Source organism: Physella acuta, unplaced genomic scaffold (genome assembly GCF_028476545.2).
Source record: "Physella acuta isolate Inbredline_101_S28 unplaced genomic scaffold, ASM2847654v3 ptg000148l, whole genome shotgun sequence".
Classification (NCBI taxonomy): Eukaryota; Metazoa; Mollusca; class Gastropoda; family Physidae; genus Physella; species Physella acuta.
In genome coordinates this window covers 266,444-292,064 of record NW_026731667.1, presented here as the reverse complement: position 1 = coordinate 292,064, position 25,621 = coordinate 266,444, and the positions used below count along the sequence as shown (strand labels likewise).

The window sequence follows — 25,621 nt, the reverse complement described above, 5'->3', positions numbered from 1 at the left end:
CAATCAAAGGATGACAGAAGAAAAAACAACCAATGCCTGGTGTACTGGCCAGCAAGCATTGGTCAGAGAGCCTCACCTGGTTACCACCTTGGCTATGGCAAAAGAACACCCCAATGGGTCCTCCATTAACAGACTGACCAATGGTATCCCAGCACTTGCGGTCACTGGCTTTATGCCGGATCTTCAAAAATAATTACTAGAAAGCTTAGGACAGTGTAGAGTCTTGCCACTACATTCTATATATAGCTCAACCCATGAAGCTTGGTCTTCTGTCTGATGGTCTCAGTCAGCATGTACTGTCTGATGGTCTCAGTCAACATGTACTGTCTGATGGTCTCAGTCAACATGTACTGTCTGATGGTCTCAGTCAACATGTACTGTCTGATGGTCTCAATCAACATGTACTGTCTGATGGTCTCAGTCAACATGTACTATCTGATGGTCTAGTCTCCTCAGTCAGCATGTACTGTCTGATGGTCTAGTCTCCTCAGTCAACATGTACTGTCTGATGGTCTAGTCTCCTCAGTCAACATGTACTGTCTGATGGTCTAGTCTCCTCAGTCAACATGTACTGTCTGATGGTCTAGTCTCAGTCAACATGTACTGTCTGATGGTCTAGTCTCCTCAGTCAACATGTACTGTCTGATGGTCTAGTCTCCTCAGTCAACATGTACTGTCTGATGGTCTAGTCTCCTCAGACAACATGTACTGTCTGATGGTCTAGTCTCCTCAGTCAACATGTACTGTCTGATGGTCTAGTCTCAGTCAACATGTACTGTCTGATGGTCTAGTCTCCTCAGTCAACATGTACTGTCTGATGGTCTAGTCTCCTCAGTCAACATGTACTGTCTGATGGTCTAGTCTCCTCAGCCAGCATGTACTGTCTGATGGTCTAGTCTCCTCAGTCAGCATGTACTGTCTGATGGTCTAGTCTCCTCAGTCAACATGTACTGTCTGATGGTCTCAGTCAACATGTACTGTCTGATGGTCTAGTCTCCTCAGTCAACATGTACTGTCTGATGGTCTAGTCTCCTCAGTCAGCATGTACTGTCTGATGGTCTAGTCTCCTCAGTCAGCATGTACTGTCTGATGGTCTAGTCTCCTCAGTCAACATGTACTGTCTGATGGTCTCAGTCAACATGTACTGTCTGATGGTCTAGTCTCCTCAGTCAACATGTACTGTCTGATGGTCTAGTCTCCTCAGTCAACATGTACTGTCTGATGGTCTAGTCTCAGTCAACATGTACTGTCTGATGGTCTCAGTCAACATGTACTGTCTGATGGTCTAGTCTCCTCAGTCAACATGTACTGTCTGATGGTCTAGTCTCCTCAGTCAACATGTACTGTCTGATGGTCTAGTATCCTCAGTCAACATGTACTGTCTGATGGTCTAGTCTCCTCAGTCAACATGTACTGTCTGATGGTCTAGTCTCCTCAGTCAACATGTACTGTCTGATGGTCTAGTCTCCTCAGTCAACATGTACTGTCTGATGGTCTAGTCTCCTCAGTCAACATGTACTGTCTGATAGTCTAGTCTCAGTCAACATGTACTGTCTGATGGTCTAGTCTCCTCAGTCAACATGTACTGTCTGATGGTCTAGTCTCCTCAGTCAACATGTACTGTCTGATGGTCTCAGTCAACATGTACTGTCTGATGGTCTATTCTCCTCAGTCAACATGTACTGTCTGATGGTCTCAGTCAACATGTACTGTCTGATGGTCTAGTCTCCTCAGTCAACATGTACTGTCTGATGGTCTAGTCTCCTCAGTCAACATGTACTGTCTGATGGTCTAGTCTCCTCAGTCAACATGTACTGTCTGATGGTCTAGTCTCCTCAGTCAACATGTACTATCTGATGGTCTAGTCTCCTCAGTCAGCATGTACTGTCTGATGGTCTAGTCTCCTCAGTCAGCATGTACTGTCTGATGGTCTAGTCTCCTCAGTCAACATGTACTGTCTGATGGTCTCAGTCAACATGTACTGTCTGATGGTCTAGTCTCCTCAGTCAACATGTACTGTCTGATGGTCTCAGTCAGCATGTACTGTCTGATGGTCTAGTCTCCTCAGTCAGCATGTACTGTCTGATGGTCTAGTCTCCTCAGTCAACATGTACTGTCTGATGGTCTAATCTCAGTCAGCATGTACTGTCTGATGGTCTAGTCTCCTCAGTCAACATGTACTGTCTGATGGTCTAGTCTCCTCAGTCAACATGTACTGTCTGATGGTCTAATCTCAGTCAACATGTACTGTCTGATGGTCTAGTCTCCTCAGTCAACATGTACTGTCTGATGGTCTAGTCTCCTCAGTCAACATGTACTGTCTGATGGTCTAGTCTCCTCAGTCAACATGTACTGTCTGATGGTCTAGTCTCAGTCAACATGTACTGTCTGATGGTCTAGTCTAAGTCAACATGTACTGTCTGATGGTCTAGTCTCAGTCAACATGTACTGTCTGATGGTCTAGTCTCCTCAGTCAACATGTACTGTCTGATGGTCTAGTCTCCTCAGTCAACATGTACTGTCTGATGGTCTAGTCTCAGTCAACATGTACTGTCTGATGGTCTAGTCTCCTCAGTCAGCATGTACTGTCTGATGGTCTAGTCTCAGTCAACATGTACTGTCTGATGGTCTAGTCTCCTCAGTCAGCATGTACTGTCTGATGGTCTAGTCTCAGTCAACATGTACTGTCTGATGGTCTAGTCTCCTCAGTCAACATGTACTGTCTGATGGTCTCAGTCAACATGTACTGTCTGATGGTCTAGTCTCCTCAGTCAGCATGTACTGTCTGATGGTCTAGTCTCCTCAGTCAACATGTACTGTCTGATGGTCTAGTCTCCTCAGTCAGCATGTACTGTCTGATGGTCTAGTCTCAGTCAACATGTACTGTCTGATGGTATAGTCTCCTCAGTCAACATGTACTGTCTGATGTTCTAGTCTCCTCAGTCAACATGTACTGTCTGATGGTCTAGTCTCCTCAGTCAGCATGAACTGTCTGATGGTCTAGTCTCCTCAGTCAACATGTACTGTCTGATGGTCTCAGTCAACATGTACTGTCTGATGGTCTCAGTCAACATGTACTGTCTGATGGTCTAGTCTCCTCAGTCAACATGTACTGTCTGATGGTCTAGTCTCCTCAGTCAGCATGTACTGTCTGATGGTCTAATCTCCTCAGTCAGCATGTACTGTCTGATGGTCTAGTCTCCTCAGTCAACATGTACTGTCTGATGGTCTAGTCTCCTCAGTCAGCATGTACTGTCTGATGGTCTAGTCTCCTCAGTCAGCATGTACTGTCTGATGGTCTAATCTCCTCAGTCAGCATGTACTGTCTGATGGTCTAGTCTCAGTCAACATGTACTGTCTGATGGTCTAGTCTCCTCAGTCAACATGTACTGTCTGATGGTCTAGTCTCCTCAGTCAACATGTACTGTCTGATGGTCTAGTCTCCTCAGTCAACATGTACTGTCTGATGGTCTAGTCTCCTCAGTCAACATGTACTGTCTGATGGTCTAGTCTCCTCAGTCAACATGTACTGTCTGATGGTCTCAGTCAACATGTACTGTCTGATGGTCTAGTCTCCTCAGTCAACATGTACTGTCTGATGGTCTAGTCTCCTCAGTCAACATGTACTGTCTGATGGTCTAGTCTCCTCAGTCAACATGTACTGTCTGATGGTCTCAGTCAGCATGTACTGTCTGATGGTCTAGTCTCCTCAGTCAGCATGTACTGTCTGATGGTCTAGTCTCCTCAGTCAACATGTACTGTCTGATGGTCTCAGTCAACATGTACTGTCTGATGGTCTAGTCTCCTCAGTCAGCATGTACTGTCTGATGGTCTAGTCTCAGTCAACATGTACTGTCTGATGGTCTAGTCTCCTCAGTCAGCATGTACTGTCTGATGGTCTAATCTCAGTCAACATGTACTGTCTGATGGTCTAGTCTCCTCAGTCAGCATGTACTGTCTGATGGTCTAGTCTCCTCAGTCAACATGTACTGTCTGATGGTCTAGTCTCCTCAGTCAACATGTACTGTCTGATGGTCTAGTCTCCTCAGTCAACATGTACTGTCTGATGGTCTAGTCTCCTCAGTCAACATGTACTGTCTGATGGTCTAATCTCAGTCAACATGTACTGTCTGATGGTCTAGTCTCAGTCAACATGTACTGTCTGATGGTCTAGTCTCCTCAGTCAGCATGTACTGTCTGATGGTTTCAGTCAACATGTACTGTCTGATGGTCTAGTCTCAGTCAACATGTACTGTCTGATGGTCTAGTCTCAGTCAACATGTACTGTCTGATGGTCTAGTCTCCTCAGTCAACATGTACTGTCTGATGGTCTAGTCTCCTCAGTCAGCATGTACTGTCTGATGGTCTAGTCTCCTCAGTCAGCATGTACTGTCTGATGGTCTAATCTCAGTCAACATGTACTGTCTGATGGTCTAATCTCAGTCAACATGTACTTTCTGATGGTCTAGTCTCCTCAGTCAACATGTACTGTCTGATGGTCTAGTCTCCTCAGTCAACATGTACTGTCTGATGGTCTCGGTCAACATGTACTGTCTGATGGTCTAGTCTCCTCAGTCAGCATGTACTGTCTGATGGTCTCAGTCAACATGTACTGTCTGATGGTCTAGTCTCAGTCAACATGTACTGTCTGATGGTCTCAGTCAACATGTACTGTCTGATGGTCTAGTCTCAGTCAACATGTACTGTCTGATGGTCTCAGTCAACATGTACTGTCTGATGGTCTAGTCTCCTCAGTCAACATGTACTGTCTGATGGTCTAGTCTCCTCAGTCAACATGTACTGTCTGATGGTCTCAGTCAACATGTACTGTCTGATGGTCTAGTCTCCTCAGTCAGCATGTACTGTCTGATGGTCTCAGTCAACATGTACTGTCTGATGGTCTAGTCTCCTCAGTCAGCATGTACTGTCTGATGGTCTAGTCTCCTCAGTCAGCATGTACTGTCTGATGGTCTCAGTCAACATGTACTGTCTGATAGTCTAGTCTCCTCAGTCAGCATGTACTGTCTGATGGTCTCAGTCAACATGTACTGTCTGATGGTCTAGTCTCCTCAGTCAACATGTATTGTCTGATGGTCTAGTCTCCTCAGTCAACATGTACTGTCTGATGGTCTAGTCACCTCAGTCAACATGTACTGTCTGATGGTCTAGTCTCAGTCAACATGTACTGTCTGATGGTCTAGTGTCCTCAGTCAACATGTACTGTCTGATGGTCTCAGTCAACATGTACTGTCTGATGGTCTAGTCTCCTCAGTCAGCATGTACTGTCTGATGGTCTCAGTCAACATGTACTGTCTGATGGTCTAGTCTCCTCAGTCAGCATGTACTGTCTGATGGTCTAGTCTCCTCAGTCAGCATGTACTGTCTGATGGTCTCAGTCAACATGTACTGTCTGATGGTCTAGTCTCCTCAGTCAGCATGTACTGTCTGATGGTCTCAGTCAACATGTACTGTCTGATGGTCTAGTCTCCTCAGTCAACATGTACTGTCTGATGGTCTAGTCTCAATCAACATGTACTGTCTGATGGTCTAGTCTCCTCAGTCAACATGTACTGTCTGATGGTCTAGTCTCCTCAGTCAGCATGTACTGTCTGATGGTCTCAGTCAACATGTACTGTCTGATGGTCTAGTCTCCTCAGTCAGCATGTCCTGTCTGATGGTCTAGTCTCCTCAGTCAGCATGTACTGTCTGATGGTCTAATCTCAGTCAGCATGTACTGTCTGATGGTCTAGTCTCAGTCAACATGTACTGTCTGATGGTCTAGTCTCCTCAGTCAGCATGTACTGTCTGATGGTCTAGTCTCCTCAGTCAGCATGTACTGTCTGATGGTCTAATCTCAGTCAGCATGTACTGTCTGATGGTCTAGTCTCCTCAGTCAGCATGTACTGTCTGATGGTCTAGTCTCCTCAGTCAACAAGTACTGTCTGATGGTCTAGTCTCCTCAGTCAACATGTACTGTCTGATGGTCTCAGTCAACATGTATTGTCTGATGGTCTAGTCTCCTCAGTCAGTATGTACTGTCTGATGGTCTAGTCTCCTCAGTCAACATGTACTGTCTGATGGTCTAGTCTCAGTCAACATGTACTGTCTGATGGTCTAGTCTCCTCAGTCAACATGTACTGTCTGATGGTCTAGTCTCAGTCAACATGTATTGTCTGATGGTCTAGTCTCAGTCAACATGTACTGTCTGATGGTCTAGTCTCAGTCAACATGTACTGTCTGATGGTCTAGTCTCCTCAGTCAACATGTACTGTCTGATGGTCTAGTCTCAGTTAACATGTACTGTCTGATGGTCTAGTCTCAGTCAGCATGTACTGTCTGATGGTCTAGTCTCCTCAGTCAGCATGTACTGTCTGATGGTCTAGTCTCCTCAGTCAACATGTACTGTCTGATGGTCTAGTCTCAGTCAACATGTACTGTCTGATGGTCTAGTCTCCTCAGTCAGCATGTACTGTCTGATGGTCTAGTCTCCTCAGTCAACATGTACTGTCTGATGGTCTAGTCTCCTCAGTCAGCATGTACTGTCTGATGGTCTAGTCTCCTCAGTCAACATGTACTGTCTGATGGTCTAATCTCAGTCAGCATGTACTGTCTGATGGTCTAGTCTCCTCAGTCAGCATGTACTGTCTGATGGTCTAGTCTCCTCAGTCAACATGTACTGTCTGATGGTCTAGTCTCCTCAGTCAACATGTACTGTCTGATGGTCTAGTCTCCTCAGTCAGCATGTACTGTCTGATGGTCTAGTCTCCTCAATCAGCATGTACTGTCTGATGGTCTAGTCTCCTCAGTCAGCATGTACTGTCTGATGGTCTAATCTCAGTCAACATGTACTGTCTGATGGTCTAGTCTCAGTCAACATGTACTGTCTGATGGTCTAGTCTCAGTCAGCATGTACTGTCTGATGGTCTAGTCTCCTCAGTCAGCATGTACTGTCTGATGGTCTAGTCTCCTCAGTCAACATGTACTGTCTGATGGTCTAGTCTCCTCAGTCAGCATGTACTGTCTGATGGTCTAGTCTCAGTCAACATGTACTGTCTGATGGTCTAGTCTCCTCAGTCAACATGTACTGTCTGATGGTCTAGTCTCCTCAGTCAACATGTACTGTCTGATGGTCTAGTCTCCTCAGTCAGCATGTACTGTCTGATGGTCTAGTCTCCTCAGTCAGCATGTACTGTCTGATGGTCTAGTCTCCTCAGTCAACATGTACTGTCTGATGGTCTAGTCTCCTCAGTCAGCATGTACTGTCTGATGGTCTAGTCTCCTCAGTCAGCATGTACTGTCTGATGGTCTAATCTCCTCAGTCAGCATGTACTGTCTGATGGTCTAGTCTCCTCAGTCAGCATGTACTGTCTGATGGTCTAATCTCAGTCAGCATGTACTGTCTGATGGTCTAGTCTCCTCAGTCAGCATGTACTGTCTGATGGTCTAGTCTCCTCAGTCAACAAGTACTGTCTGATGGTCTAGTCTCCTCAGTCAACATGTACTGTCTGATGGTCTCAGTCAACATGTACTGTCTGATGGTCTAGTCTCCTCAGTCAGCATGTACTGTCTGATGGTCTAGTCTCCTCAGTCAACATGTACTGTCTGATGGTCTAGTCTCAGTCAACATGTACTGTCTGATGGTCTAGTCTCCTCAGTCAGCATGTACTGTCTGATGGTCTAGTCTCCTCAGTCAACAAGTACTGTCTGATGGTCTAGTCTCCTCAGTCAGCATGTACTGTCTGATGGTCTAGTCTCCTCAGTCAACATGTACTGTCTGATGGTCTCAGTCAACATGTACTGTCTGATGGTCTAGTCTCCTCAGTCAGCATGTACTGTCTGATGGTCTAGTCTCAGTCAACATGTACTGTCTGATGGTCTAGTCTCCTCAGTCAGCATGTACTGTCTGATGGTCTAATCTCAGTCAACATGTACTGTCTGATGGTCTAGTCTCCTCAGTCAGCATGTACTGTCTGATGGTCTAGTCTCCTCAGTCAACATGTACTGTCTGATGGTCTAGTCTCCTCAGTCAACATGTACTGTCTGATGGTCTAGTCTCCTCAGTCAACATGTACTGTCTGATGGTCTAGTCTCCTCAGTCAACATGTACTGTCTGATGGTCTAATCTCAGTCAACATGTACTGTCTGATGGTCTAGTCTCAGTCAACATGTACTGTCTGATGGTCTAGTCTCCTCAGTCAGCATGTACTGTCTGATGGTTTCAGTCAACATGTACTGTCTGATGGTCTAGTCTCAGTCAACATGTACTGTCTGATGGTCTAGTCTCAGTCAACATGTACTGTCTGATGGTCTAGTCTCCTCAGTAAACATGTACTGTCTGATGGTCTAGTCTCCTCAGTCAGCATGTACTGTCTGATGGTCTAGTCTCCTCAGTCAGCATGTACTGTCTGATGGTCTAATCTCAGTCAACATGTACTGTCTGATGGTCTAATCTCAGTCAACATGTACTTTCTGATGGTCTAGTCTCCTCAGTCAACATGTACTGTCTGATGGTCTAGTCTCCTCAGTCAACATGTACTGTCTGATGGTCTCAGTCAACATGTACTGTCTGATGGTCTAGTCTCCTCAGTCAGCATGTACTGTCTGATGGTCTCAGTCAACATGTACTGTCTGATGGTCTAGTCTCAGTCAACATGTACTGTCTGATGGTCTTAGTCAACATGTACTGTCTGATGGTCTAGTCTCAGTCAACATGTACTGTCTGATGGTCTCAGTCAACATGTACTGTCTGATGGTCTAGTCTCCTCAGTCAACATGTACTGTCTGATGGTCTAGTCTCCTCAGTCAACATGTACTGTCTGATGGTCTCAGTCAACATGTACTGTCTGATGGTCTAGTCTCCTCAGTCAGCATGTACTGTCTGATGGTCTCAGTCAACATGTACTGTCTGATGGTCTAGTCTCCTCAGTCAGCATGTACTGTCTGATGGTCTAGTCTCCTCAGTCAGCATGTACTGTCTGATGGTCTCAGTCAACATGTACTGTCTGATAGTCTAGTCTCCTCAGTCAGCATGTACTGTCTGATGGTCTCAGTCAACATGTACTGTCTGATGGTCTAGTCTCCTCAGTCAACATGTATTGTCTGATGGTCTAGTCTCCTCAGTCAACATGTACTGTCTGATGGTCTAGTCACCTCAGTCAACATGTACTGTCTGATGGTCTAGTCTCAGTCAACATGTACTGTCTGATGGTCTAGTGTCCTCAGTCAACATGTACTGTCTGATGGTCTCAGTCAACATGTACTGTCTGATGGTCTAGTCTCCTCAGTCAGCATGTACTGTCTGATGGTCTCAGTCAACATGTACTGTCTGATGGTCTAGTCTCCTCAGTCAGCATGTACTGTCTGATGGTCTAGTCTCCTCAGTCAGCATGTACTGTCTGATGGTCTCAGTCAACATGTACTGTCTGATGGTCTAGTCTCCTCAGTCAGCATGTACTGTCTGATGGTCTCAGTCAACATGTACTGTCTGATGGTCTAGTCTCCTCAGTCAACATGTACTGTCTGATGGTCTAGTCTCAATCAACATGTACTGTCTGATGGTCTAGTCTCCTCAGTCAACATGTACTGTCTGATGGTCTAGTCTCCTCAGTCAGCATGTACTGTCTGATGGTCTCAGTCAACATGTACTGTCTGATGGTCTAGTCTCCTCAGTCAGCATGTCCTGTCTGATGGTCTAGTCTCCTCAGTCAGCATGTACTGTCTGATGGTCTAATCTCAGTCAGCATGTACTGTCTGATGGTCTAGTCTCAGTCAACATGTACTGTCTGATGGTCTAGTCTCCTCAGTCAGCATGTACTGTCTGATGGTCTAGTCTCCTCAGTCAGCATGTACTGTCTGATGGTCTAATCTCAGTCAGCATGTACTGTCTGATGGTCTAGTCTCCTCAGTCAGCATGTACTGTCTGATGGTCTAGTCTCCTCAGTCAACAAGTACTGTCTGATGGTCTAGTCTCCTCAGTCAACATGTACTGTCTGATGGTCTCAGTCAACATGTACTGTCTGATGGTCTAGTCTCCTCAGTCAGCATGTACTGTCTGATGGTCTAGTCTCCTCAGTCAACATGTACTGTCTGATGGTCTAGTCTCAGTCAACATGTACTGTCTGATGGTCTAGTCTCCTCAGTCAACATGTACTGTCTGATGGTCTAGTCTCAGTCAACATGTATTGTCTGATGGTCTAGTCTCAGTCAACATGTACTGTCTGATGGTCTAGTCTCAGTCAACATGTACTGTCTGATGGTCTAGTCTCCTCAGTCAACATGTACTGTCTGATGGTCTAGTCTCAGTTAACATGTACTGTCTGATGGTCTAGTCTCAGTCAGCATGTACTGTCTGATGGTCTAGTCTCCTCAGTCAGCATGTACTGTCTGATGGTCTAGTCTCCTCAGTCAACATGTACTGTCTGATGGTCTAGTCTCAGTCAACATGTACTGTCTGATGGTCTAGTCTCCTCAGTCAGCATGTACTGTCTGATGGTCTAGTCTCCTCAGTCAACATGTACTGTCTGATGGTCTAGTCTCCTCAGTCAGCATGTACTGTCTGATGGTCTAGTCTCCTCAGTCAACATGTACTGTCTGATGGTCTAATCTCAGTCAGCATGTACTGTCTGATGGTCTAGTCTCCTCAGTCAGCATGTACTGTCTGATGGTCTAGTCTCCTCAGTCAACATGTACTGTCTGATGGTCTAGTCTCCTCAGTCAACATGTACTGTCTGATGGTCTAGTCTCCTCAGTCAGCATGTACTGTCTGATGGTCTAGTCTCCTCAGTCAGCATGTACTGTCTGATGGTCTAGTCTCCTCAGTCAGCATGTACTGTCTGATGGTCTAATCTCAGTCAACATGTACTGTCTGATGGTCTAGTCTCAGTCAACATGTACTGTCTGATGGTCTAGTCTCAGTCAGCATGTACTGTCTGATGGTCTAGTCTCCTCAGTCAGCATGTACTGTCTGATGGTCTAGTCTCCTCAGTCAACATGTACTGTCTGATGGTCTAGTCTCCTCAGTCAGCATGTACTGTCTGATGGTCTAGTCTCAGTCAACATGTACTGTCTGATGGTCTAGTCTCCTCAGTCAACATGTACTGTCTGATGGTCGAGTCTCCTCAGTCAACATGTACTGTCTGATGGTCTAGTCTCCTCAGTCAGCATGTACTGTCTGATGGTCTAGTCTCCTCAGTCAGCATGTACTGTCTGATGGTCTAGTCTCCTCAGTCAACATGTACTGTCTGATGGTCTAGTCTCCTCAGTCAGCATGTACTGTCTGATGGTCTAGTCTCCTCAGTCAGCATGTACTGTCTGATGGTCTAATCTCCTCAGTCAGCATGTACTGTCTGATGGTCTAGTCTCCTCAGTCAGCATGTACTGTCTGATGGTCTAATCTCAGTCAGCATGTACTGTCTGATGGTCTAGTCTCCTCAGTCAGCATGTACTGTCTGATGGTCTAGTCTCCTCAGTCAACAAGTACTGTCTGATGGTCTAGTCTCCTCAGTCAACATGTACTGTCTGATGGTCTCAGTCAACATGTACTGTCTGATGGTCTAGTCTCCTCAGTCAGCATGTACTGTCTGATGGTCCAGTCTCCTCAGTCAACATGTACTGTCTGATGGTCTAGTCTCAGTCAACATGTACTGTCTGATGGTCTAGTCTCCTCAGTCAACATGTACTGTCTGATGGTCTAGTCTCAGTCAACATGTATTGTCTGATGGTCTAGTCTCAGTCAACATGTACTGTCTGATGGTCTAGTCTCAGTCAACATGTACTGTCTGATGGTCTAGTCTCCTCAGTCAACATGTACTGTCTGATGGTCTAGTCTCAGTCAACATGTACTGTCTGATGGTCTAGTCTCAGTCAGCATGTACTGTCTGATGGTCTAGTCTCCTCAGTCAGCATGTACTGTCTGATGGTCTAGTCTCCTCAGTCAACATGTACTGTCTGATGGTCTAGTCTCAGTCAACATGTACTGTCTGATGGTCTAGTCTCCTCAGTCAGCATGTACTGTCTGATGGTCTAGTCTCCTCAGTCAACATGTACTGTCTGATGGTCTAGTCTCAGTCAACATGTACTGTCTGATGGTCTAGTCTCCTCAGTCAGCATGTACTGTCTGATGGTCTAGTCTCCTCAGTCAGCATGTACTGTCTGATGGTCTCAGTCAACATGTACTGTCTGATGGTCTAGTCTCCTCAGTCAGCATGTCCTGTCTGATGGTCTAGTCTCCTCAGTCAGCATGTACTGTCTGATGGTCTAATCTCAGTCAGCATGTACTGTCTGATGGTCTAGTCTCAGTCAACATGTACTGTCTGATGGTCTAGTCTCCTCAGTCAGCATGTACTGTCTGATGGTCTAGTCTCCTCAGTCAGCATGTACTGTCTGATGGTCTAATCTCAGTCAGCATGTACTGTCTGATGGTCTAGTCTCCTCAGTCAGCATGTACTGTCTGATGGTCTAGTCTCCTCAGTCAACAAGTACTGTCTGATGGTCTAGTCTCCTCAGTCAACATGTACTGTCTGATGGTCTCAGTCAACATGTATTGTCTGATGGTCTAGTCTCCTCAGTCAGTATGTACTGTCTGATGGTCTAGTCTCCTCAGTCAACATGTACTGTCTGATGGTCTAGTCTCAGTCAACATGTACTGTCTGATGGTCTAGTCTCCTCAGTCAACATGTACTGTCTGATGGTCTAGTCTCAGTCAACATGTATTGTCTGATGGTCTAGTCTCAGTCAACATGTACTGTCTGATGGTCTAGTCTCAGTCAACATGTACTGTCTGATGGTCTAGTCTCCTCAGTCAACATGTACTGTCTGATGGTCTAGTCTCAGTTAACATGTACTGTCTGATGGTCTAGTCTCAGTCAGCATGTACTGTCTGATGGTCTAGTCTCCTCAGTCAGCATGTACTGTCTGATGGTCTAGTCTCCTCAGTCAACATGTACTGTCTGATGGTCTAGTCTCAGTCAACATGTACTGTCTGATGGTCTAGTCTCCTCAGTCAGCATGTACTGTCTGATGGTCTAGTCTCCTCAGTCAACATGTACTGTCTGATGGTCTAGTCTCCTCAGTCAGCATGTACTGTCTGATGGTCTAGTCTCCTCAGTCAACATGTACTGTCTGATGGTCTAATCTCAGTCAGCATGTACTGTCTGATGGTCTAGTCTCCTCAGTCAGCATGTACTGTCTGATGGTCTAGTCTCCTCAGTCAACATGTACTGTCTGATGGTCTAGTCTCCTCAGTCAACATGTACTGTCTGATGGTCTAGTCTCCTCAGTCAGCATGTACTGTCTGATGGTCTAGTCTCCTCAATCAGCATGTACTGTCTGATGGTCTAGTCTCCTCAGTCAGCATGTACTGTCTGATGGTCTAATCTCAGTCAACATGTACTGTCTGATGGTCTAGTCTCAGTCAACATGTACTGTCTGATGGTCTAGTCTCAGTCAGCATGTACTGTCTGATGGTCTAGTCTCCTCAGTCAGCATGTACTGTCTGATGGTCTAGTCTCCTCAGTCAACATGTACTGTCTGATGGTCTAGTCTCCTCAGTCAGCATGTACTGTCTGATGGTCTAGTCTCAGTCAACATGTACTGTCTGATGGTCTAGTCTCCTCAGTCAACATGTACTGTCTGATGGTCTAGTCTCCTCAGTCAACATGTACTGTCTGATGGTCTAGTCTCCTCAGTCAGCATGTACTGTCTGATGGTCTAGTCTCCTCAGTCAGCATGTACTGTCTGATGGTCTAGTCTCCTCAGTCAACATGTACTGTCTGATGGTCTAGTCTCCTCAGTCAGCATGTACTGTCTGATGGTCTAGTCTCCTCAGTCAGCATGTACTGTCTGATGGTCTAATCTCCTCAGTCAGCATGTACTGTCTGATGGTCTAGTCTCCTCAGTCAGCATGTACTGTCTGATGGTCTAATCTCAGTCAGCATGTACTGTCTGATGGTCTAGTCTCCTCAGTCAGCATGTACTGTCTGATGGTCTAGTCTCCTCAGTCAACAAGTACTGTCTGATGGTCTAGTCTCCTCAGTCAACATGTACTGTCTGATGGTCTCAGTCAACATGTACTGTCTGATGGTCTAGTCTCCTCAGTCAGCATGTACTGTCTGATGGTCTAGTCTCCTCAGTCAACATGTACTGTCTGATGGTCTAGTCTCAGTCAACATGTACTGTCTGATGGTCTAGTCTCCTCAGTCAGCATGTACTGTCTGATGGTCTAGTCTCCTCAGTCAACAAGTACTGTCTGATGGTCTAGTCTCCTCAGTCAGCATGTACTGTCTGATGGTCTAGTCTCCTCAGTCAACATGTACTGTCTGATGGTCTCAGTCAACATGTACTGTCTGATGGTCTAGTCTCCTCAGTCAGCATGTACTGTCTGATGGTCTAGTCTCAGTCAACATGTACTGTCTGATGGTCTAGTCTCCTCAGTCAGCATGTACTGTCTGATGGTCTAATCTCAGTCAACATGTACTGTCTGATGGTCTAGTCTCCTCAGTCAGCATGTACTGTCTGATGGTCTAGTCTCCTCAGTCAACATGTACTGTCTGATGGTCTAGTCTCCTCAGTCAACATGTACTGTCTGATGGTCTAGTCTCCTCAGTCAACATGTACTGTCTGATGGTCTAGTCTCCTCAGTCAACATGTACTGTCTGATGGTCTAATCTCAGTCAACATGTACTGTCTGATGGTCTAGTCTCAGTCAACATGTACTGTCTGATGGTCTAGTCTCCTCAGTCAGCATGTACTGTCTGATGGTTTCAGTCAACATGTACTGTCTGATGGTCTAGTCTCAGTCAACATGTACTGTCTGATGGTCTAGTCTCAGTCAACATGTACTGTCTGATGGTCTAGTCTCCTCAGTAAACATGTACTGTCTGATGGTCTAGTCTCCTCAGTCAGCATGTACTGTCTGATGGTCTAGTCTCCTCAGTCAGCATGTACTGTCTGATGGTCTAATCTCAGTCAACATGTACTGTCTGATGGTCTAATCTCAGTCAACATGTACTTTCTGATGGTCTAGTCTCCTCAGTCAACATGTACTGTCTGATGGTCTAGTCTCCTCAGTCAACATGTACTGTCTGATGGTCTCAGTCAACATGTACTGTCTGATGGTCTAGTCTCCTCAGTCAGCATGTACTGTCTGATGGTCTCAGTCAACATGTACTGTCTGATGGTCTAGTCTCAGTCAACATGTACTGTCTGATGGTCTTAGTCAACATGTACTGTCTGATGGTCTAGTCTCAGTCAACATGTACTGTCTGATGGTCTCAGTCAACATGTACTGTCTGATGGTCTAGTCTCCTCAGTCAACATGTACTGTCTGATGGTCTAGTCTCCTCAGTCAACATGTACTGTCTGATGGTCTCAGTCAACATGTACTGTCTGATGGTCTAGTCTCCTCAGTCAGCATGTACTGTCTGATGGTCTCAGTCAACATGTACTGTCTGATGGTCTAGTCTCCTCAGTCAGCATGTACTGTCTGATGGTCTAGTCTCCTCAGTCAGCATGTACTGTCTGATGATCTCAGTCAACATGTACTGTCTGATAGTCTAGTCTCCTCAGTCAGCATGTACTGTCTGATGGTCTCAGTCAACATGTACTGTCTGATGGTCTAGTCTCCTCAGTCAACATGTATTGTCTGATGGTCTAGTCTCCTCAGTCAACATGTACTGTCTGATGGTCTAGTCACCTCAGTCAACATGTACTGTCTGATGGTCTAGTCTCAGTCAACATGTACTGTCTGATGGTCTAGTGTCCTCAGTCAACATGTACTGTCTGATGGTCTCAGTCAACATGTACTGTCTGATGGTCTAGTCTCCTCAGTCAGCATGTACTGTCTGATGGTCTCAGTCAACATGTACTGTCTGATGGTCTAGTCTCCTCAGTCAGCATGTACTGTCTGATGGTCTAGTCTCCTCAGTCAGCATGTACTGTCTGATGGTCTCAGTCAACATGTACTGTCTGATGGTCTAGTCTCCTCAGTCAGCATGTACTGTCTGATGGTCTCAGTCAACATGTACTGTCTGATGGTCTAGTCTCCTCAGTCAACATGTACTGTCTGATGGTCTAGTCTCAATCAACATGTACTGTCTGATGGTCTAGTCTCCTCAGTCAACATGTACTGTCTGATGGTCTAGTCTCCTCAGTCAGCATGTACTGTCTGATGGTCTCAGTCAACATGTACTGTCTGATGGTCTAGTCTCCTCAGTCAGCATGTCCTGTCTGATGGTCTAGTCTCCTCAGTCAGCATGTACTGTCTGATGGTCTAATCTCAGTCAGCATGTACTGTCTGATGGTCTAGTCTCAGTCAACATGTACTGTCTGATGGTCTAGTCTCCTCAGTCAGCATGTACTGTCTGATGGTCTAGTCTCCTCAGTCAGCATGTACTGTCTGATGGTCTAATCTCAGTCAGCATGTACTGTCTGATGGTCTAGTCTCCTCAGTCAGCATGTACTGTCTGATGGTCTAGTCTCCTCAGTCAACAAGTACTGTCTGATGGTCTAGTCTCCTCAGTCAACATGTACTGTCTGATGGTCTCAGTCAACATGTACTGTCTGATGGTCTAGTCTCCTCAGTCAGCATGTACTGTCTGATGGTCTAGTCTCCTCAGTCAACATGTACTGTCTGATGGTCTAGTCTCAGTCAACATGTACTGTCTGATGGTCTAGTCTCCTCAGTCAACATGTACTGTCTGATGGTCTAGTCTCAGTCAACATGTATTGTCTGATGGTCTAGTCTCAGTCAACATGTACTGTCTGATGGTCTAGTCTCAGTCAACATGTACTGTCTGATGGTCTAGTCTCCTCAGTCAACATGTACTGTCTGATGGTCTAGTCTCAGTTAACATGTACTGTCTGATGGTCTAGTCTCAGTCAGCATGTACTGTCTGATGGTCTAGTCTCCTCAGTCAGCATGTACTGTCTGATGGTCTAGTCTCCTCAGTCAACATGTACTGTCTGATGGTCTAGTCTCAGTCAACATGTACTGTCTGATGGTCTAGTCTCCTCAGTCAGCATGTACTGTCTGATGGTCTAGTCTCCTCAGTCAACATGTACTGTCTGATGGTCTAGTCTCCTCAGTCAGCATGTACTGTCTGATGGTCTAGTCTCCTCAGTCAACATGTACTGTCTGATGGTCTAATCTCAGTCAGCATGTACTGTCTGATGGTCTAGTCTCCTCAGTCAGCATGTACTGTCTGATGGTCTAGTCTCCTCAGTCAACATGTACTGTCTGATGGTCTAGTCTCCTCAGTCAACATGTACTGTCTGATGGTCTAGTCTCCTCAGTCAGCATGTACTGTCTGATGGTCTAGTCTCCTCAGTCAGCATGTACTGTCTGATGGTCTAGTCTCCTCAGTCAGCATGTACTGTCTGATGGTCTAATCTCAGTCAACATGTACTGTCTGATGGTCTAGTCTCAGTCAACATGTACTGTCTGATGGTCTAGTCTCAGTCAGCATGTACTGTCTGATGGTCTAGTCTCCTCAGTCAGCATGTACTGTCTGATGGTCTAGTCTCCTCAGTCAACATGTACTGTCTGATGGTCTAGTCTCCTCAGTCAGCATGTACTGTCTGATGGTCTAGTCTCAGTCAACATGTACTGTCTGATGGTCTAGTCTCCTCAGTCAACATGTACTGTCTGATGGTCGAGTCTCCTCAGTCAACATGTACTGTCTGATGGTCTAGTCTCCTCAGTCAGCATGTACTGTCTGATGGTCTAGTCTCCTCAGTCAGCATGTACTGTCTGATGGTCTAGTCTCCTCAGTCAACATGTACTGTCTGATGGTCTAGTCTCCTCAGTCAGCATGTACTGTCTGATGGTCTAGTCTCCTCAGTCAGCATGTACTGTCTGATGGTCTAATCTCCTCAGTCAGCATGTACTGTCTGATGGTCTAGTCTCCTCAGTCAGCATGTACTGTCTGATGGTCTAATCTCAGTCAGCATGTACTGTCTGATGGTCTAGTCTCCTCAGTCAGCATGTACTGTCTGATGGTCTAGTCTCCTCAGTCAACAAGTACTGTCTGATGGTCTAGTCTCCTCAGTCAACATGTACTGTCTGATGGTCTCAGTCAACATGTACTGTCTGATGGTCTAGTCTCCTCAGTCAGCATGTACTGTCTGATGGTCCAGTCTCCTCAGTCAACATGTACTGTCTGATGGTCTAGTCTCAGTCAACATGTACTGTCTGATGGTCTAGTCTCCTCAGTCAACATGTACTGTCTGATGGTCTAGTCTCAGTCAACATGTATTGTCTGATGGTCTAGTCTCAGTCAACATGTACTGTCTGATGGTCTAGTCTCAGTCAACATGTACTGTCTGATGGTCTAGTCTCCTCAGTCAACATGTACTGTCTGATGGTCTAGTCTCAGTCAACATGTACTGTCTGATGGTCTAGTCTCAGTCAGCATGTACTGTCTGATGGTCTAGTCTCCTCAGTCAGCATGTACTGTCTGATGGTCTAGTCTCCTCAGTCAACATGTACTGTCTGATGGTCTAGTCTCAGTCAACATGTACTGTCTGATGGTCTAGTCTCCTCAGTCAGCATGTACTGTCTGATGGTCTAGTCTCCTCAGTCAACATGTACTGTCTGATGGTCTAGTCTCAGTCAACATGTACTGTCTGATGGTCTAGTCTCCTCAGTCAGCATGTACTGTCTGATGGTCTAGTCTCCTCAGTCAACATGTACTGTCTGATGGTCTAGTCTCCTCAGTCAGCATGTACTGTCTGATGGTCTAGTCTCCTCAGTCAACATGTACTGTCTGATGGTCTAATCTCAGTCAGCATGTACTGTCTGATGGTCTAGTCTCCTCAGTCAGCATGTACTGTCTGATGGTCTAGTCTCCTCAGTCAACATGTACTGTCTGATGGTCTAGTCTCCTCAGTCAACATGTACTGTCTGATGGTCTAGTCTCCTCAGTCAGCATGTACTGTCTGATGGTCTAGTCTCCTCAGTCAGCATGTACTGTCTGATGGTCTAATCTCAGTCAACATGTACTGTCTGATGGTCTAGTCTCAGTCAACATGTACTGTCTGATGGTCTAGTCTCAGTCAGCATGTACTGTCTGATGGTCTAGTCTCCTCAGTCAGCATGTACTGTCTGATGGTCTAGTCTCCTCAGTCAACATGTACTGTCTGATGGTCTAGTCTCCTCAGTCAGCATGTACTGTCTGATGGTCTAGTCTCAGTCAACATGTACTGTCTGATGGTCTAGTCTCCTCAGTCAACATGTACTGTCTGATGGTCTAGTCTCCTCAGTCAACATGTACTGTCTGATGGTCTAGTCTCCTCAGTCAGCATGTACTGTCTGATGGTCTAGTCTCCTCAGTCAGCATGTACTGTCTGATGGTCTAGTCTCCTCAGTCAACATGTACTGTCTGATGGTCTAGTCTCCTCAGTCAGCATGTACTGTCTGATGGTCTAGTCTCCTCAGTCAGCATGTACTGTCTGATGGTCTAATCTCCTCAGTCAGCATGTACTGTCTGATGGTCTAGTCTCCTCAGTCAACATGTACTGTCTGATGGTCTAGTCTCCTCAGTCAGCATGTACTGTCTGATGGTCTAGTCTCCTCAGTCAGCATGTACTGTCTGATGGTCTAATCTCCTCAGTCAGCATGTACTGTCTGATGGTCTAGTCTCCTCAGTCAACATGTACTGTCTGATGGTCTAGTCTCCTCAGTCAACATGTACTGTCTGATGGTCTAGTCTCCTCAGTCAGCATGTACTGTCTGATGGTCTAGTTTCCTCAGTCAGCATGTACTGTCTGATGGTCTAGTCTCCTCAGTCAGCATGTACTGTCTGATGGTCTAGTCTCCTCAGTCATGTACTGTCTGATGGTCTAATCTCAGTCAGCATGTACTGTCTGATGGTCTAGTCTCCTCAGTCAGCATGTACTGTCTGATGGTCTAGTCTCCTCAGTCAGCATGTACTGTCTGATGGTCTAGTCTCCTCAGTCAACATGTACTGTCTGATGGTCTAGTCTCCTCAGTCAGCATGTACTGTCTGATGGTCTAGTCTCCTCAGTCAGCATGTACTGTCTGATGGTCTAGTCTCCTCAGTCAACATGTACTGTCTGATGGTCTAGTCTTCTGTCTGATGGTCTAGTCTCAGTCAACATGTTACACAAGTCTAACTTTAACCCTTTTTATTTTAATTTAATTATTAAAGTTTATAGTGGTTTAATTAAAGTACCAGTTCATAGTAGCCTCACTAAATTATCAGTCTATAGTAGCCTCACTAAATTATTAGTCTATAGTAGTTTCACTAAATTATCAGTCTATAGTAGCCTCACTAAACTATCAGTCTATAGTAGTCTCACTTAATTATCAGTCTATAGTAGTCTCACTAAATTATCAGTCTATAGTAGCCTCACTAAATTATCAGTCTATAGTAGTCTCACATAATTATTAGTCTATAGTAGTCTCACTAAATTATCATTCTATAGTAGTCTCACTAAATTATCAGTCTAAAGTAGTCTCACTAAATTATTAGTCTATAGTAGTCTCACTAAGTTATCAGTCTATAGTAGTCTCACTAAATTATCATTCTATAGTAGTCTCACTAAATTATCAGTCTAAAGTAGTCTCACTAAATTATTAGTCTATAGTAGTCTCACTAAGTTATCAGTCTATAGTAGTCTCACTAAATTATCAGTCTATAGTAGTCTCACTAAATTATCAGTCTATAGTAGTCTCACTAAGTTATCAGTCTATAGTAGTCTCACTAAGTTATCAGTCTATAGTAGTCTCACTAAGTTATCAGTCTATAGTAGTCTCACTAAGTTATCAGTCTATAGTAGTCTCACTAAGTTATCAGTCTATAGTAGTCTCACTAAATTATCAGTCTATAGTAGTCTCACTAAATTATCAGTCTATAGTAGTCTCACTAAATTATCAGTCTATAGTAGCCTCACATTTACTTAAGTGTCTACCCAGTACACAGCGAGGCATATTATTTTATCCTTCATGAAGTACAACATTAATCTACTTTAACCGTGAACTGATTAAGATTTGGACAATGTATCTAAACATGTACACTTACCTCCCCCCACGCTACATTTGGTGGTAAAGGTGGAAACTTGTCATAAACATCAAAGGCAACATTGTCCATGAACCAGCGGAAACTTTTGCAATTTTTTTCTCTCTTCATTTTCACCTGTTGGCTGACATCCCCAAATGGTGCCCCACGTAACCATGGCTCCCGTGTGTAGAAATATTCTTTGAATTCATCCTCCATCCACACCTCCACCACCCGCAGGTAGTTCTGGTCAGACAAAAATAGAACATGTCGTAACAGTTGTCTACCTTCTTTGGCTACTCTTGGTAAGTTAAGCTCTTATAGCATAAACTATCAGCTAATGACTCACAGCATCCTTAACTCAATGCCATAGTAAGTTAAGCTGTTACAGCATAAACTATCAGCTAATGACTCACAGCATCCTTAGCTCAATGCCATAGTAAGTTAAGCTCTTACAGCATAAACTATCAGCTAATGACTCACAGCATCCTTAACTCAATGCCATAGTAAGTTAAGCTGTTACAGCATAAACTATCAGCTAATGACTCACAGCATCCTTAACTCAATGCCATAGTAAGTTAAGCTGTTACAGCATACACTATCAGCTAATGACTCACAGCATATGAGTGTGGAACTTTGGGTTCTGGCTGACGTTTCTTAGGTGCCCCTCCAGTTCTGGGTCCCCTGTAGATGTGCCCCACACGTGAGCAGGGAACCCACTCTGAGCTCCCACCACACATCCAGACCTGCAGGTAGAACAACAGGCTGTTACATCACTGGGAACATCAGACATTTCACTGGGAACATCAGACATTTCACTGGGAACATCAGGCATTTCACAGGGAACATCAGACATTTTACTGGGAACATCAGACATTTCACTGGGAACATCAGACATTTCACTGGGAACATCAGGCATTTCACTGGGAACATCAGACATTTCACTGGGAACATCAGACATTTCACTGGCAACATCAGGCATTTCACTGGGAACATCAGACATTTTACTGGGAACATCAGACATTTTACTGGGAACATCAGACATTTCACTGGGAACATCAGGCATTTCACTGGGAACATCAGACATTTCACTGGGAACATCAGACATTTTACTGGGAACATCAGACATTTCACTGGGAACATCAGGCATTTCACTGGGAACATCAGACATTTCACTGGGAACATCAGACATTTTACTGGGAACATCAGACATTTCACTGGGAACATCAGGCATTTCACTGGGAACATCAGACATTTCACTGGGAACATCAGACATTTTACTGGGAACATCAGGCATTTTACTGGGAACATCAGGCATTTCACTGGCAACATCAGACATTTTACTGGGAACATCAGGCATTTTACTGGGAACATCAGGCATTTCACTGGGAACATCAGATGTTTCACTGGGAACATCAGGCATTTCACTGGCAACATCAGACATTTCACTGGGAACATCAGGCATTTCACTGGGAACATCAGACATTTCACTGGGAACATCAGACATTTCACTTGGAACATCAGGCATTTCACAGGGAACATCAGACATTTCACTGGGAACATTAGACATTTGTGATTTCACTGGGAACATCAGACATTTCAAACATCAGACATTTCACTGGGAACATCAGACATTTCACTGGGAACATCAGACATTTCACTAGGAACATCAGACAACAACATAAAAAATTTATCTTGTGAAATTGGGAGTAAAACAACATTAAAAAATTTACTTTATGAAATTGCCAGTAAAACAACAACATAAAAAAATTGACCTTAAAAGCAAGTTCATAGTTTTCTCCACCCCAAATCTTCAGACCAGGGTCATAAGCTCCGAGCTCAAAGAAATAAGCTCTGTCCATGGCCAGCAGACCTCCAGCATGAGTAGGGGAGCTAAAACAAAACATTTTTTTTACTTAACCACTTTTGTTTTAATTAGAAAGTAAAATTCATTCATGTACAATTTTTTGCTTGGTACAGTCCAGTGCACCCACGGTCGTCCAACTATGTATAGTACGTTTATTTACATGTAGCTGAATTTTTTTAGCATTTAAATAAATTTTGTGTTTTGTTTACATTTTTCTGGGATTGGTGTTATTTTTATTAATTATTAGTAAATTATTCAGCTATTTAACCTCATGCATAATAAACTTGGACCCATTTGCGTAAATAGTGCTTTTTATGTTATTTTTTTTAACATAAGTGCTTATTTTTTTTTATTATTTTTAAAAAGTGACAGGGTTGAAAAATGCATCATCTTTTTGCCGGCCATAGGGGAAGTAAAATAAGTTTGATGCCCAGGCTGGTAAATGGTTAAAGTAACATCTATTTTATTATTATGTATAAACATCGGCCATAGGGGAAGTAAAATAAGTTTGCTGCCCAGGTTGGTAAATGGTTAAAGTAACATCTATTTTATTATTATGTATAAACAATCACAAGCACTGCTGCTGAAAGTCTTTTGTGTATCTTGGAGACTACTTTCATGACCCATTGCAAGATGACTTAGGTATGACTGGAGCTACATGACTTAGGTATGACTGGAGCTACATGACTTAGGTATGACTGGAGCTACATTACTTAGACAGGTATGACTGGAGCTACATGACTTAGGTATGACTGGAGCTACATTACTTAGACAGGTATGACTGGAGCTACATTACTTAGACAGGTATGACTGGAGCTACATGACTTAGGTATGACTGGAGCTACATGATTTAGGTATGACTAGAGCTACATGACTTAGGTATGACAGGAGCTACATGACTTAGGTATGACTGGAGCTACATGACTTAGGTATGACTGGAGCTACATTACTTAGACAGGTATGACTGGAGCTACATTACTTAGGTATGACTGGAGCTACATGACTTAAGTATGAGAGGAGCTACATGACTTAGATGAGACTGGAGCTACATGACTTACGCATAGGGCTCACTGGGGTGTGCCCTCTGGTTCAACACCCTCTCAGGTACTAGCCCTTCCTTGTAGAGAAAGCCCCACTCAAAGATTCCTCTGTGGTGATGGTTGTCATAGACAGGGTAGTAAGCCATTGTATCCCAGTTGATGCCGTCCACAATAGGAACTGCCAGAATTGTTCTACATACGGTGGTTGATCAACAAGAAATTATGAGCCATGTGACATTTTAAGACAGAAATTACAAGCCATTCTGGGTGACATTTTAAGACAGAAATTATGAGCCATGTGACATTTTAAGATAGAAATTACAAGCCATTCTGGGTGACATTTTAAGACAGAAATTACAAGCCATTCTGGGTGACATTTTAAGACAGAAATTACAAGCCATTCTGGGTGACATTTTAAGACAGAAATTACAAGCCATTCTGGGTGACATTTTAAGACAGAAATTACAAGCCATTCTGGGTGACATTTTAAGACAGAAATTACAAGCCATTCTGGGTGACATTTTAAGACAGAAATTACAAGCCATTCTGGGTGACATTTTAAGACAGAAATTACAAGCCATTCTGGGTGACATTTTAAGACAGAAATTACAAGCCATTCTGGGTGACATTTTAAGACAGAAATTACAAGCCATTCTGGGTGACATTTTAAGACAGAAATTACAAGCCATTCTGGGTGACATTTTAAGACAAAAATTACAAGCCATTCTGGGTGACATTTTAAGACAGAAATCAAATATTGTTAAGTGCTATCCCTCACCTGTCATATTTAATCCTGGCTAGGAGGGGAGGTAACCAATTTTTATTACACTCACAATGAGCATCTAAGAAAACGATCACCTCCCCTGTGGAGTGTTCAGCACCTTTGGTTCTAGCTGTGATCAGACCAAGACGTTCAGGATTTCTAAACAACTTGACCAAGCCATTGAACTGTTGGATATAAGCTTCCAGCTTGGCTTGCAAGAAATCTAGTCAAAAAAAAAAAGTTATTTAACGTAAACGAACACACAATCTTATATATAGAGGAAATCTTGCTCTGTATGTTTGTGGAAAAAAACTCTTGATCCTCAGTGTGTAATATCTTTATAAGTATTATATACTGCTTAATAAGCACACAATTCACTGTCCTTTACAGATAGGTTTTACACATTAGCCGGTGCAGGGCCTTGCCAGGACAGCTAGTTTAATATAAAGTATTAAAGCAAAATATAGTTTTTAACAATGTAAAATTCAGAGAAAAAACAAGTAAAATACAAACATATAAAATGGTAAGTAAAATGTGTATAAGAATGGTTATTAAAATTGCCAAAGATATTACCATAATCGCTACCATCATCTATGAGGACCACTTCTTTCAGAAGCCGTGGAGGTGTGGTGTGTATAACACTGTGCACTGTGCGAATCAGTGTAGACCAGCCTTCATTGAAAAACACTAAAATAACACTGGCTGTAGGCAGCTCTTCAGGGTAATGCCAGTACTTGCATCTAGAACAAAACAGGTCAATACAGGGTCATAACAGTAATCTAGAACAAAACAGCCCAATGTAGGCTACTGGGATCTAGAACAAAACAGGTCAATGTAGGCTAATGGCAGTATGTAGTGTAGTGACAACAGTAAGTGTTGGCATCACAGCATTGGTAGTTGTATTACATCAGAAAGTAGAAACTAAAAGTTACAAGTA

The 25,621-nt window shown here is 44.1% G+C and overlaps 1 protein-coding gene across 1 annotated transcript in view; it reads right to left on the bottom strand.

The window, feature by feature from the left end:
- The window catches only part of LOC131935548 (N-acetylgalactosaminyltransferase 7), a 70,711-nt gene that overhangs the window by 30,677 nt on the left and 14,413 nt on the right, over positions 1–25,621 (bottom strand). The window contains exons 5-11 of the mRNA XM_059291997.1: positions 25,258–25,424; positions 24,700–24,907; positions 23,940–24,113; positions 22,790–22,907; positions 21,632–21,760; positions 21,039–21,260; positions 77–181 (exon numbers count right to left, since the gene is read on the bottom strand). Of these exons, the coding sequence (XP_059147980.1) occupies positions 77–181; positions 21,039–21,260; positions 21,632–21,760; positions 22,790–22,907; positions 23,940–24,113; positions 24,700–24,907; positions 25,258–25,424 (1,123 nt within the window). The remainder of the gene's footprint in view (positions 1–76; positions 182–21,038; positions 21,261–21,631; positions 21,761–22,789; positions 22,908–23,939; positions 24,114–24,699; positions 24,908–25,257; positions 25,425–25,621) is intronic.